This window comes from Sphaerodactylus townsendi, linkage group LG09, assembly GCF_021028975.2.
Source record: "Sphaerodactylus townsendi isolate TG3544 linkage group LG09, MPM_Stown_v2.3, whole genome shotgun sequence".
In the NCBI taxonomy this organism is placed as follows: domain Eukaryota; kingdom Metazoa; phylum Chordata; class Lepidosauria; order Squamata; family Sphaerodactylidae; genus Sphaerodactylus; species Sphaerodactylus townsendi.
The window spans coordinates 83,397,345-83,410,362 of NC_059433.1; the positions used below are offsets into that span (position 1 = coordinate 83,397,345).

General features: G+C 41.3%; 1 protein-coding gene across 1 annotated transcript; it reads left to right on the forward strand.

Annotated features, from left to right (window-relative positions):
* The first annotated feature begins 306 nt into the window (after positions 1–306).
* Positions 307–12,095, forward strand: ABRA (actin binding Rho activating protein). Its single transcript, XM_048507668.1, has 2 exons — positions 307–1,128; positions 11,505–12,095. The coding sequence occupies exons 1-2, from the start codon at positions 401–403 to the stop codon at positions 11,965–11,967; spliced, it is 1,191 nt and encodes a 396-aa protein (XP_048363625.1). The 5' UTR covers positions 307–400; the 3' UTR covers positions 11,968–12,095.
* The last annotated feature ends 923 nt before the right edge of the window (positions 12,096–13,018 follow it).

Consider the following 13,018-nt stretch of genomic DNA (forward strand, 5'->3'; position numbering starts at 1 on the left):
TTTTTCTATCGCATTAAGCAAATTGTGTTGCTGAAGACATGCAAAGGGTGTATTACTGTCAAACCGAATCTGTGACTAAGGTGCCTCTAGAGAGGATACTTACAGGCCCTGTTAATTTCCATCACAGCTGTGCCCACGGAACCAGCTGTCTGCGTCACCCATGTTTACCATATCAAGTGTCTTAAGTGCTGTGATGAAATGCATGCCCAGCCATTTTTAAAAAAAGAATGCTCTCGGAATAGGGATACTTTTTCTATGTGAGAAATGTTTCGCATACTTTCCAGCGTTATCACTTCTCCCCTCTATTTAAATCCTCACCCATTCCCTTCAAGCTATTTATTTGCTACAGGATGGTCATCACAAAGTAGATGAAACACAAAAGTAAGTCACAGCAAACACCATGCCATCCGAAGACTGCCAGAATACTACCTCTGCTAAAAGGGCCATCAAAAAAATCAGAACAGCTAGCCTGGTTATCAGCTTGGCACGAGGTTGGCAGCAGTGGGCAACTGATCACCACACAAAACAAGCTGAGGAACCCAGCGGATGGGTGCCCAATGAGGAGACGCCATTAAGCATTCCGTCCAAAAAGAGAATATCCCCCAAGCAGCCGACATCCATCCAGAAAGACCAAGCAAAGGCTGATGTGAAGTTGCCATCAGAACAGGAGGCACCAAAAGAAAATGAAGGACAGAGTCCAAGTGAGTCCGAAGAAGCCCTCCAGAAACTGCACATTAGAAGCAAAGAAGTGACCAAAACAGTTGAAAGCAAAATCTATGAAAGAGGAAGTGGAGTTAATTTTCTCAGCAACAAATATGAAAAAGATGAGTGTCTGGAGACAGACAAGGGTAACGAAGACCTCACAAACATTGACAAACTCCTCAGTGGTAAAATATCTCCTACAAGAAGGAGAAAATGTTCTAACCTGGTATCAGAGCTGACGAAGGGATGGAAACAGATAGAAAATGAGGACAAAACCTCAGAAAAAGACCTATGCCATTATCGCAGCGACAGCTTGGATACTGAGGACAGTGGCTTTGGAGGAGATTCTGAGGACAGGCTTGATCTAGAAGACAGCAGCCAAGAAAGTGTGAGTGCCATAAGGATAAAACGTCCCACATCATCACTGTAAGTAGATATCAATTTCCCAGTCTGGTGGGCTTGTAAAGGTTGCTTCATTTACTATGGTTGCAATTTAATGACCAACTAAATCTACCTCAATTTGACAGAGGTTTTATGGAATGAGCTATTTTTCTTGAGTTGCTGCTCAACATGGATCAGCTACCACTGTATGAGTTGTCTCCTATGATACCACATAAGGAACATCTGATGTGCCATTATTGGGTTGCTGTATGTGTGATAAGGTGGACTCAAACTGTGTCCCCATGACCATTCATATATATGCAGTTTCAAGAGAAGCTGAGGAAGTGTTAACCCTTTCATGCAAAATAACTAGTGAATGAATTTGATGAGAAAAGGCAGAATTTTGCATAGCTAATTTAAGCTGGCTAAAAACAATCTAAAGAGCTGGGGGAGCATGCCTCTCGTCGATGGGTCGGTAAGGGGTATCATTCTACTGATTATAATTAATGCAGTTTTATAAAAAGTAGATTATTTGTTGAAAGTTGGCAAGAAAGATCGGTTTCAAGAGATTGGTTCATAAATACCTTCAAACATTTTTAGACATAAGAAGGGGTTAGTGCCGTGGTGGCAAACCTTTGGCACTCCAGATGTTATGGACTACAATTCCCACCAGCCCCTGCCAGCATGGCCAACCAGTAGAACAAAGCGATAGGGAAGAACTCTATAAAACTTTTGGTTGTGATGTCCTGTTTAGCTAAACCAGGGGTCTGCAACCTGCGGCTCTCCAGATGTTCATGAACTACAATTCCCATCAGCCCCTGTCAGCATGGCCAATTGGCCCTGCTGGCAGGGGCTGATGGGAATTGTAGTCCATAAAATCTGGAGTGCCAAAGGTTCGCCACCACTGGGCTAATGCCTTTGTCATATAACCACATGACCAAGAGAGCTGAATGAGTTTAGCCCAGGGGTCTGCAACCTGAAACTCTCCAGATGTTCATGAGCTACAATTCCTATCATCCCCTGCCAGCATGGCCAACAGGACATCACAACCAAAAGTTTTATAGAGTTCTTCCCGATCGCTATGTTCTACTGGTGGACTATTGGGGAATGACAGTAATTTTTGATGATTCCCTATCCTCAGAGCAGGTCCCCATGCTTCTTGTAATGTTCTCTTTACCCCTAGGACAGGAGTCTGCAACATGCAGCTCTCCAGATGTTCATGGACTACAAATACCATCATCCCCTGCCATCATGGCCAATTGGCCATGCTGGCAGGGGCTGATGGGAATTGTAGTTCATGAATATCTGGAGAGCCGCAGGTTGCAGACCCCTGTCCTAGGAGAAAAAAAATGGAGAGGAGGCTCAGTGGGCTGTAACAGGAAAAATCAGTTTGTACAACCCATAATCTCAAAATATTTTAGACACAGACTAGCCAGATGCTTCCAGAAAGCACATAAAATAAACAGGAAATAAATAGCCCCCCCCCCATATTGTTTATCTCCAGTGTCTGGCATGCAAATTAAATAACTATTAGAGGATCTGTTCACTGTGAATTCATCTAATCCTTTTAAAAGCCATCAGTTTGAGAAGTTATCACCACGGCTTTTGGTTGTGCATCCTGTGTTGACATCCTGTGGATCGCCAGTTAAGTCCCGTAATTTTAGACCTGACTTGCTAAAGCAAAAAATAGGCAGGGTTGATCTATAAAGTATACAGACAGCTGCTTGTAGTACCGTTTATAATTTGTATTAACTACTTAGCAAGGAAGAGGTGTTGGTGGTGTGGAAATATTTCTTAACAAAACAGGAGGAAAAGGAAAACCAAACTGCTGTAAGTACTTATGCTGGTTTGCAGTCACTTCATCCAACACACAATGCACAGACATAATGACTGCAACATGTTTTTTAAAGCCATTGAGCTTACCATTAGACCTGTCAGATAACTATTGAGCAGGCTTACAGAGTAACAACGAGAACAGGCTGATGAGATTTCTTGATGCAAAGAAACCAGCAGTTTTGGCATTTCTGTTTTTTTTCCCCAACGTGGCACTTTCTTTATAAACACTTTGGCCCCTTCCGCACACGCAAAATAATGCATTTTCAAACCACTTTCACAACTGTTTGCAAGTGGATTTTGCCATTCTGCACAGCTTCAAAGAGCACTGAAAGCAGTTTGAAAGTGCATTATTCTGCATGTGCGTAATGAGCCAAAGTTACTGAAATGCCCTTCTGTTTCAGCTGCTATTAACAGCAACTATAGGAAGGGGTGAGTTTGATCATTCATTGGCTTGTTATAACAGAAGGAAACTGTTTTTCAGGACAGTTAATTACCCCAAAGCGATCATTTGAAATTCTGAATTCGCTTCCTTAAATTCTAGTGTACCCTTCATCCTTGATGTTTCGTAATATATTATTCAACATTCAGATGTTACAAGTTCACCCAGAGTAGGACTAGAAACCATACAAACAGAAGTTTATACACAGCATTCTTCGCCTTCATTCCAAGCTCTGTAGATATTTCAACATGATTGCAGAATTCTTGCCAAAGGAAGTTTTTCCATTCAGATCATTCACAGAATACCACTGACCCATAACCCTTCGCAAGAATGAAGACGTGCCTATTCCACTAAGTTTAGACAGACAGGAAATTCTTCTGGGTCAGGGCATCAAAGTCCTGGGACATCCCAAGATTAACACATTAAACGGCATTTCAAGGTTATTTAAAGTGAAATTCTAAACCGACTTCGGGTTGACTTAAAAATGTGTAACTCTGCTAAATACTGACTTCAAAAGGAGTAACTCTGCTTAGAATGGCACTATTAGATTACAGCCACAAATCATTTTAGCTATTAATAATTTGACTATGATTGAACTGTTGAAAAACTATTTCTTGTATTATTTAATGCACAATGTACATTTTTGTAACGTAATGTCATAATTCATTACAAGTAATAGTTAGTATTAAAGTATTAACATTTCTAGGGATTAAATATCCCTAGTGCTAGCTTCCAAACACTGGTTTTGGGATGAATGAATGTGAATGTTATTTTTTTTAAGTTCTCTGCTTTCAACAGGATGTACAGATTCATAAATAAAACTGAATAGTAAGACACCAACTGAAATTGAACAGTACAATCCAACAGGTATAAATAGAACTCAAAAAAAGTACTTGTACAGAAAGGAACCAGAACCAGGGAATATGAAGAGGCTTAAAATAGTTTTAGTTCAACACTGGAATATGCTGTCACGGAAGATGATAGAGCCTCCTTCTTCGGCAGTTTTTAAACAGAGGCTGGATGGCCATCTGTTGGGAGAGCTTTAATGGTGGGTCACTGCATGGCAGGAGGTTGGACTAGATCAGGGGTAGGGAACCTGCGGCTCTCCAGATGTTCAGGAACTACAATTCCCATCAGCCTCTGTCAGCATGGCCAATTGGCCATGCTGGTGAAGCTGATGGGGAATGCAATCCCTGAACATCAGGAAAACGAGTCTGGGACAGAATGGCCCTTGTGGTCTTTTCCAACTCTATGATGCTAAAACTATCTAATAGGTCTGAGAAGAATCAACCTGAAAACTGAAATTGCTAAAAGCTCAGAAAAGCAGAATATGTTTCCTCTAGCATAACAAATATAGTAAGGGTGGCACCATAACAGCATCTTTTTAACCTCAAGAAAGGGTTAGTCTACAGTAGCCAGACAACTACTGTCCAAAGGTCACCCGAAGAAGGTTCTCTGAAGGCAGGATTCCCAACTTTCATGTGCTGTCTGGAATTCTTCTGGAATGACAACTGATCTCCAGACAGCAGAGATCATCTCCCTTGGAGGAAATGGCAGTGTCAGCGGGCAGATTTCACGACATCACAATCCCACAAAGTTCTCATCCCCTCTGCAGGTACAACCTCCAAATCTCCAGAATGTACCAAGCTGGACTGGCAACCTTACCTGAAGGCAAACAAGGAAGTTCATACTGGAAAAGCAGTCTTCCTTCCTTCCTTCCTTCCTTCCTTCCTTCCTTCCTTCCTTCCTTCCTTCCTTCCTTCCTTCCTTCCTTCCTTCCTTCCTTCCTTCCTTCCTTCCTTCCTTCCTTCCGTCCGTTTTATAGATTAAGACCAGGACATTGAACTGTGGACCAGAAACCAAAGGCCAATCAAATGCTGACAATCCCATCTGAACACTCTGGAATCCATAGAAGAATTCTGAAGTTACCTAAATGGGATTGTCAGCATTCATTTGAGTATCAACCAAATGTGATAAAAATATTTGTTCCTTGTTGGACTTCCATTCAATTAATCTGAGATTGTCAACATGAACCAGGTTTCGGACATTCACTGTAACATATCCAAGGAACATGCCCAAAATATTGTTGTGTAATTCATTGGAAAGTAGAAAACAGTGCAAGACTTAGGAATAACACATAGAAAACCAAAATAATGCATTTTGGAACCTTCCTTATGACTTGTAAGAGAGCAACGTGCTCATGTCTTCCTATCCGATTACAAATTTGGCTTTGTTCCCTGTTTTTGCATTCTGTGTTGGTCATTCACACCTGTTCAAGCAGGGTGCAAAACTATCAAACAAGACTGTGGCTTTCACACCCACTTCAGTCTTTGGAAGGTATCAGGCTGGGAAAATCATGGCCAGCTCTCTGTTCAGTTCTTGGATCAGAAACCTAAAAAGAAAACCTGCGGGAGGAACAGCTAGGTAAACCGAAGCTTCCCGAATCCTGGAGAAATCCAGTGGAATTGCAGAGTAAATGTAGTCACATGCTTGAGCAAGACACAACTTCCCAAAACTGATTTTAGAAGTGATGCTGTTCTTCTTTCCGACTTCTAAACTGCTCTCAATTAATAAAACCAGGAATTAATATACAGCAGCACACGGTCAAAATTGGCATGTTATTCAATCTGGCAGTAACTGGAAGCATTATGCGACATTTTTTTTTCTGCAGCCTTTTCTGACATGGCACATCTATTCTTGAGCATTCTTGCTGGTTTCCTTGGTGAATGGCTCTAGCCTGGATCAATCTATATCAAAGTGAGCTTGATGACCCACAGGGAAGAGCGAGCAAAAGAAAAGTACAAGCTGTTTAGAAGGGAACGTTATGTACCCTGTGTACAAGTATACTTTTCAACATGATAGAATTTGCTGTCCCTCCTAATCTAGGTCATCTGAAAGGGCCCTACATCTCTGGAATAGAAAGGCTACAACGGATTTTTAAAAATGAGTTTTAATTTAATGTGTCATTCAGAGCTTGTTACCTACAAGGGAAAAAAATTCTCCTATAGATCTTGGAGAAAGAGAGATTACCCTTCATTCTCATATGGCAGAGACTGACACAGATAAAAGAGGGGTATTGGTGGGGAAGGAATTATAGAATCACAAAGATTCATGCAACAGCAATGGCCTTATAATGAGCTTATTTTAGTACCGTGTTTCCCTGAAAATATGACAGGATCTTGTATTAAGTTTTGCACCAACAGATGCATTAGGCCTTATTTTTGGGGTAGGGCTTATTTTAGGGGAAATATGGTACCTTCACAATTCATTAAGGCGGCCTCTCGGCAGCTTCTCTATCACCTGTGATGCAAGCTTCTCTATCACCTGTGATGCAAGCTGCATCCTCATTGGCAGGGAGCACCCTGCTGGATCACACCATCCTGATCTGTAACTACCAGTAGGGCTTATTTTTGGAGTAGGACTTATATTTTAAGCCTCCTCAAAACATCCTGAAAAATCATGATAGGACTTGTTTTCGGGGTAGATCTTATTTTGGGGGAAACACGGCATAGACTAGGCAACTTTCTGTATGCCACCAAAAGAAGGGTATTAGCAAAATAGAAGAGTCAGTTTTAAAAAAGAGAGATTTGTGGATTTTATAAAAAATATAATTTGGGCTATACCTTTTTCCATGGACAGTGAAATCCTGCACCTTCAGCGGAAGTCACAGCAGTGTGTTTCCACCTTTTTAAAAATGCTTCTCTAGAAGCATTAGAGAATCGTGTTTAAGTGCTGCTTTCATCAAAACCTTTATTTTCTGTAGTGTTACATATAGAACTTTGATAAAAGTGCATTTATAGCGCTTAGGGCCTCTATCAGCATCACTTTCGTCATTTTCTTTCTCGTTCATGCCGCAGGGAAAAAAATGGCGGGCACAATTTTATAAAAATGTTATCAAAGTTCTACATTTAACAGTACAGAGAATAAAGGCTTTGACGAAGATGGCGCTTAAATATGATTCTCTAATGTTTCTAGAGAATTGGGGGGGGGGGAGCAGGCACTAGGACCCTGGAGGAACATTCATCCACAGAAAAGGTCCAGGAAGATGTGGGGGATTAATTCTCACATCTCTTGTCCTCTTTCTGTGGAAAAAGGTAAAGTTTTTTTAAAATGTGCTGATATTTAAAATGGGAAAATTGGACTGAATCACCTACTAGGATCTTGCAATTTAGAAAATAAACAATCAGAGAATACTTGAAAGAGTTTTTTTTAAAAAAGCCTGCCTCCAGCTTACGATGGGGAAGGGCGAAATCTCTGTCAAACTGTTAACTTTTCCTAACCTAATTAGTCTAAGAAAGATGTTTTTCAATATCACAGACAGGTAGTAATATTTTTGACAGGAGAAGATGAATGGTGGCCAAGAGAGAGAAATCACTTGCAGACAAATTTGGCTCAGAACTACCCTTCTGTAGCCTTTAGTCTGGGCAAGAGCAGGGCAACTACATTTTTACCTGGGACACTCTCAAACATTCCTAAAAAGCAGTAAGTAAAATTTGCCACATGGATACATGATTCCAGCAAATAGCTTATTCAGTTCAACTCAGAGCAGGTCCAGATTAACATGAACTCTGTGCTAAAAATAAAATGCAAGTGATGACATAAGTAACCTTTAGTCAGACTCACATGAACTCCTCAAATATTTTCTTAAGTATCTAACCTTAATGTGGCTGCCCAGAAGAGGAAGAGACTAGCACGGGTGTCTGAAATCTAAACAGCAGCTAGACCTGAGGGCTTCTTGCGACAATTACTTCACATCTCATTGCCTCAAGGAAAATTAACCTCAAAGGTTGCTTTTCCTATATTTATAAGCCATTTGTGGCTTTAAAAATGCGGTACAGATTTAGCATCGATTTTCAAACCTCCAAATGTACTATTTTCAGCATGGGATCATCTCATCAATTATTCAGTTTGTATAAAACAGCGTGGACATTAAAACGTATATTTCACCAGAGCTTCTCATTAGAATTTTAAAAGCAACTAAGGGAGAAAAAAATTCATTCGAGGGAAGTCCTTGCATTGGCTGACCCCGCTTTATGATTTTTCCCTCTGCTTGTTGAGTTCAATCAGTGTTCGTCATTTTTGTCACATGTGAACATGATTTTAAGGGGAAATGTATCATTATTCTTCCAGATCCCACCCCCCAGATCCCAGCCCCTACATGAAATACTGTTCCTTATTGAGAGGGTTCGCAGTAAAAGACTGGGGGAGTGGGGGATAGGGAGTTTTTTAACCATTCCTTTTTGATTGCCCCTCCCCAACTATTTTCTCCTAAGATAGAAAAATGGTGGCACCCTCTATGCCCGACCCTTGCACACCTACAAAACAAATACATTTCAAAAGGGTCCCCATGCCTAACAGACTATCCCTCCTTCCTTTCCCTCTGTTCCCTATCCCTGCAAGATTCAATACCTTCAAAATGGTATCCATATTTAATTTTACCACTCTAAATGTGTATATTGCACCTTGTTCTCCTGACATACCCTCTCTCCAGGACTTAAAATCTCACGTGCCTTCTGGTCAGCAAATGCCCTGAGCATCTTGATAAAGTCCTCTTTTGTTACATGGCTGCGTTCAGTGCTGCTCTGAGTCTTGTCTTGACTGTGAGATAACGAGGCTTAGACCTAGAGTACCCCTGTAATAATGGTGGAAGATAAAAGGCAAACACACTACTAAACTGCTACAGCAAAGGTGGTTGTATTCATAAACAGAGTAAGATGAACAACTGTGGGTGACAAAATCCCACAGGAATTACTGCAGTAGGCCCAAGGGACTTTCACATTCTTTGTGAAAGCAGCAGTGGCGTAGTGGTTAAGAGCAGGTGCATTATAATCTGGAGGAACCGGGTTTGATTCCCAGCTCTGCCGCTTGAGTTGTGGAGGCTTATCTCGGGAATTCAGATTAGCTTGCGCACTCCCACACATGCCAGCCGGGTGACCTTGGGCTAGTCACAGCTTTTCGGATCTCTCTCAGCCCCACCCACCTCACAGGGTGTTTGTTGTGAGGGGGCAAGGGAAAGGAGATTGTAAGCCCCTTTGAGTCTCCTACAGGAGAGGAAGGGGGGTATAAATCCAAACTCCTCTTCTTTGGGGACTATGCAGTTAACAGACAAAAAAAAAGCTGTATGAGTATTGTATCTCCCAGTGACAGACAATAGGGTTAGATATGGAGATTTTGAATAGACAATGAATTTTAATCACTCCAGATCCTGTCTGAACTGGCTATTAGTGTAGTTTCATACTTATGGAAATGATTAAGGTTGCCAACCTCCAGGTGAAGCCTGGTGATCTCCCAGTATTACAACTGATCTCAAGACTAGAGAGATCAGTTTCCCTAGAGAAAATGGCACCCTTGGGGGGGGGGGGTCTGTGACACTGTACCGTAATGACGTCCTTCCTCTCCCTGAATTCTGTCTTTCCCAGGCTCTGCCCCTAAATCTCCAGGAATTCTCCACCCCCTTAGGTGGTGACCCTACAAACGATTGTGACGCACCAAAATTCAGTGCAACACATTCTGGCAACACACACTGAGGCCTAGCACAGCAAGGGGAAAAGCACAAGAATACTGGTCCTGTCAATTTGAGTCAGGGATTAAATGAAGTTTGGCGATGCCCTTAGGTCAAATTAAGTAATCATCTTATTTGTTCTGAGTCGCTGCCATGACATAAGCATTCACTGTAGCCGCAGCTGAGTTTTGGAAATACTTCTGCCTGAACAGCCGGGCACTCTGGTATGGATGATGGTTGGGATGAATTTAGCAGCAGAAGACTACATAGGATCCCATTTGTGAGAACAGGTCAGGACAATCAGAGCCAGGTGGGACAGTAGGAGCCAAAAACTAACTACAGCATTATATTTGAGTAACAAAGCAGAAAGCTAAATACAAAATAAATTGGTACTGATCAAACTCATTAAGGAGAAGATTAAAGCAGGAAGGTGGTGATAGTGTTAAGCTGAAAGACAGTGCTAAAGAAGGAAGGGAGAATAGGAGGGGTGCTATCAAGGATGGAAAATGAACACAACCTGGAGCTCCAGGCTATGAAATGTTTGATCCTATCCTGCCTTTAGGACATGCAATTTTATAGGAATCAAAGGATCCAAAGACCACCGGTCAAGAGTCTGGGGGTACATTACCTTTATCTGGGATCTTGACAAACCAGATTTTCCCAACATGGAACTTCTGATTATGCTAACCCTGATTCAAATGGGAACTGGGGGTGGGTGGGAGCTGTAGCCTCCTCCTTTCACATTTCTAGTTCCCAGAATTACTTCTCTCTTATACCAGCCACAATCTCTCAGTGATGCATCAAATGTACAGAATCAATGGACAGTATGACATACACTCAGCTTCTCTTCCAACCCGATAGATTTTTCTTCCCTGGGGACTCATCCAAACACGTTTTGTAAATACTAAAACCTTTCTGTTTAGATTTTTGGTTGGTACGATGCAAATTTCTATTTGATCTCTTTGGAAAAGCTCTTTCATCATACTAGTAACTAGGATCTTTCATCCACGGAGGTGGAATCACTGACACACATTTTGCTTTTTTGTAAATTCTGTCTCAGAATACGTCAGTTGAGGATAATGCCATTGCTGGTTTGGTGGGAAAGCCAACCACCCTCAGTAGTAATTAAGATACCCTTAAATGGATAAGACCAACAGAACTACCTTGGCTGCAGCTGAGTTTCTTTCAGAGACATTAAGGATCAGATATCTTATGCCTGGCTTGGATAAATGATGATTCGAAAGTATACATTCTGACATTGTTCTGTATGTTTTTATTTTATCAATATTGTCTGTTTAATGTTGGTTTTATATGTGTTTGGGTCAGTAGACTGCAATGAATTCATTGTATTGTGCTAGTATTTGCCTGGAACTAAATGGCTAAATAGCTACATAAATTAATAGAAATAGACTTCTAATTAATTCTGGGTAGGAAAAAAATAAATGTATTTTTTTTAAAAAATTAAATGACAGTTTAGTCATTCCCGGATTAGAGCAGTATTTCACGATTAAGGATCACACACCACCTAGTGGCCTCCATTCTGAACCAAAATATAAAGGCTCCACATTTTCGAATGTGTGTAATAATTGGGCATCCCACTTGAAATGATATGAAATTCAAAGTTACGTTTCTTGTTTCTTTCAGTGCCAGCAGAAACATCAAAGCGCCAAAGAAATACAGTCCTGTTCACAACCTGAAGGGAAGATGGGAAGGGTGGGCGGATGAACATGTTCTAACACAAAAACTCAACCCCTTTAGTGAAGAATTCGACTATGAGCTTGCCATGAGTACCCGCCTGCACAAAGGAGACGCGGGCTACGGTCGTCCCAAAGAGGGGACAAAAACGGCAGAAAGGGCCATGAGAGCGGAGGCCCACATCCACCGAGAAATGAAGGACTTGTGCTTCATCATTCGGACAATGGTCTCTCTCCGACGCGATGGCAAGGTACAAGTCACTTTTGGAGAATTATTTGACAGATACGTCCGTATTTCAGATAAGGTTGTTGGAATACTCATGAGGGCCAGGAAACACGGGATGGTCAGCTTTGAAGGAGAAATGTTGTGGCAAGGCCGAGATGATAATGTGATAATAACTTTGTTAGAATAACATTTAGTCCTGGGATTGTCCCAAGTGTATTGATTCTCAGCCATTTGTTACCTCAGAATCTGAAAGCTGTCTCTCAGTTTGCTGGAAAGATCAGAGACAGCAGTTTATATTCAATGTAGTTTGTATTGTCGAAGGCTTTCACGGCCGGAATCACTTGGGTGCTGTGTGGTTTCCGGGCTGTATGGCCGTGTTCTAGCAGCATTCTCTCCTGACGTTTCGCCTGCGTCTGTGGCTGGCATCTTCAGAGGATCTGATGTTGGGATAGCAAGTGGAGTATATATCTGTTGGAGTGTCCAGGGTGGGTGGGGAAACCTTGTCTGTGAGTAACAGACCTGGTTGACCTGGTTGCCGCCTTTATTACTCACAGACAAGGTTTCCCCACCCACCCTGGATACTCCAACAGATATATACTCCACTTGCTTTCCCAACATCAGATCCTCTGAAGATGCCAGCCACAGACGCAGGCGAAACGTCAGGAGAGAATGCTGCTAGAACACGGCCATACAGCCCGGAAACCACACAGCACTCAATGTAGTTTGTCTTTAACTATACTATTACCTTTCTGGGCTGGAAAGCAGTCAAAATTTTCCCCTTGTATTTCACATTTATATGCTGGTAAATAAAACATATATTTAGAATATGATAAAATTAAAGGGTATTGAGCAGCAAAGCTAGCTTTGTTCAATGCATACTGTATCCTAGTGGTAGTCGTTTGAAAATTCATACATTATTATTGTTCCATTTTGTCTATTAAAATGGTAAAAATCGGAGTTTAAACTGGGAATTTGGGGCAATTTGACATTTGACATTTCAGGTCATTTGAAACATGTTCTGCGACAAGCATAATAAAATATACTGTAGTATTACATATACAAACATGTGACGCATTACTTACATTAATTGTATATTTATATAAACACTGAGTAGTTATATTTAATCACTATCATTATACCAAGATTGCAAAAATCAATTATGTACGCTATCTATGTTCAACCAACTGTTCTGAAATTAGCTTGCTATATGTTTACATTTCTGATGTGTTTTTCAATCT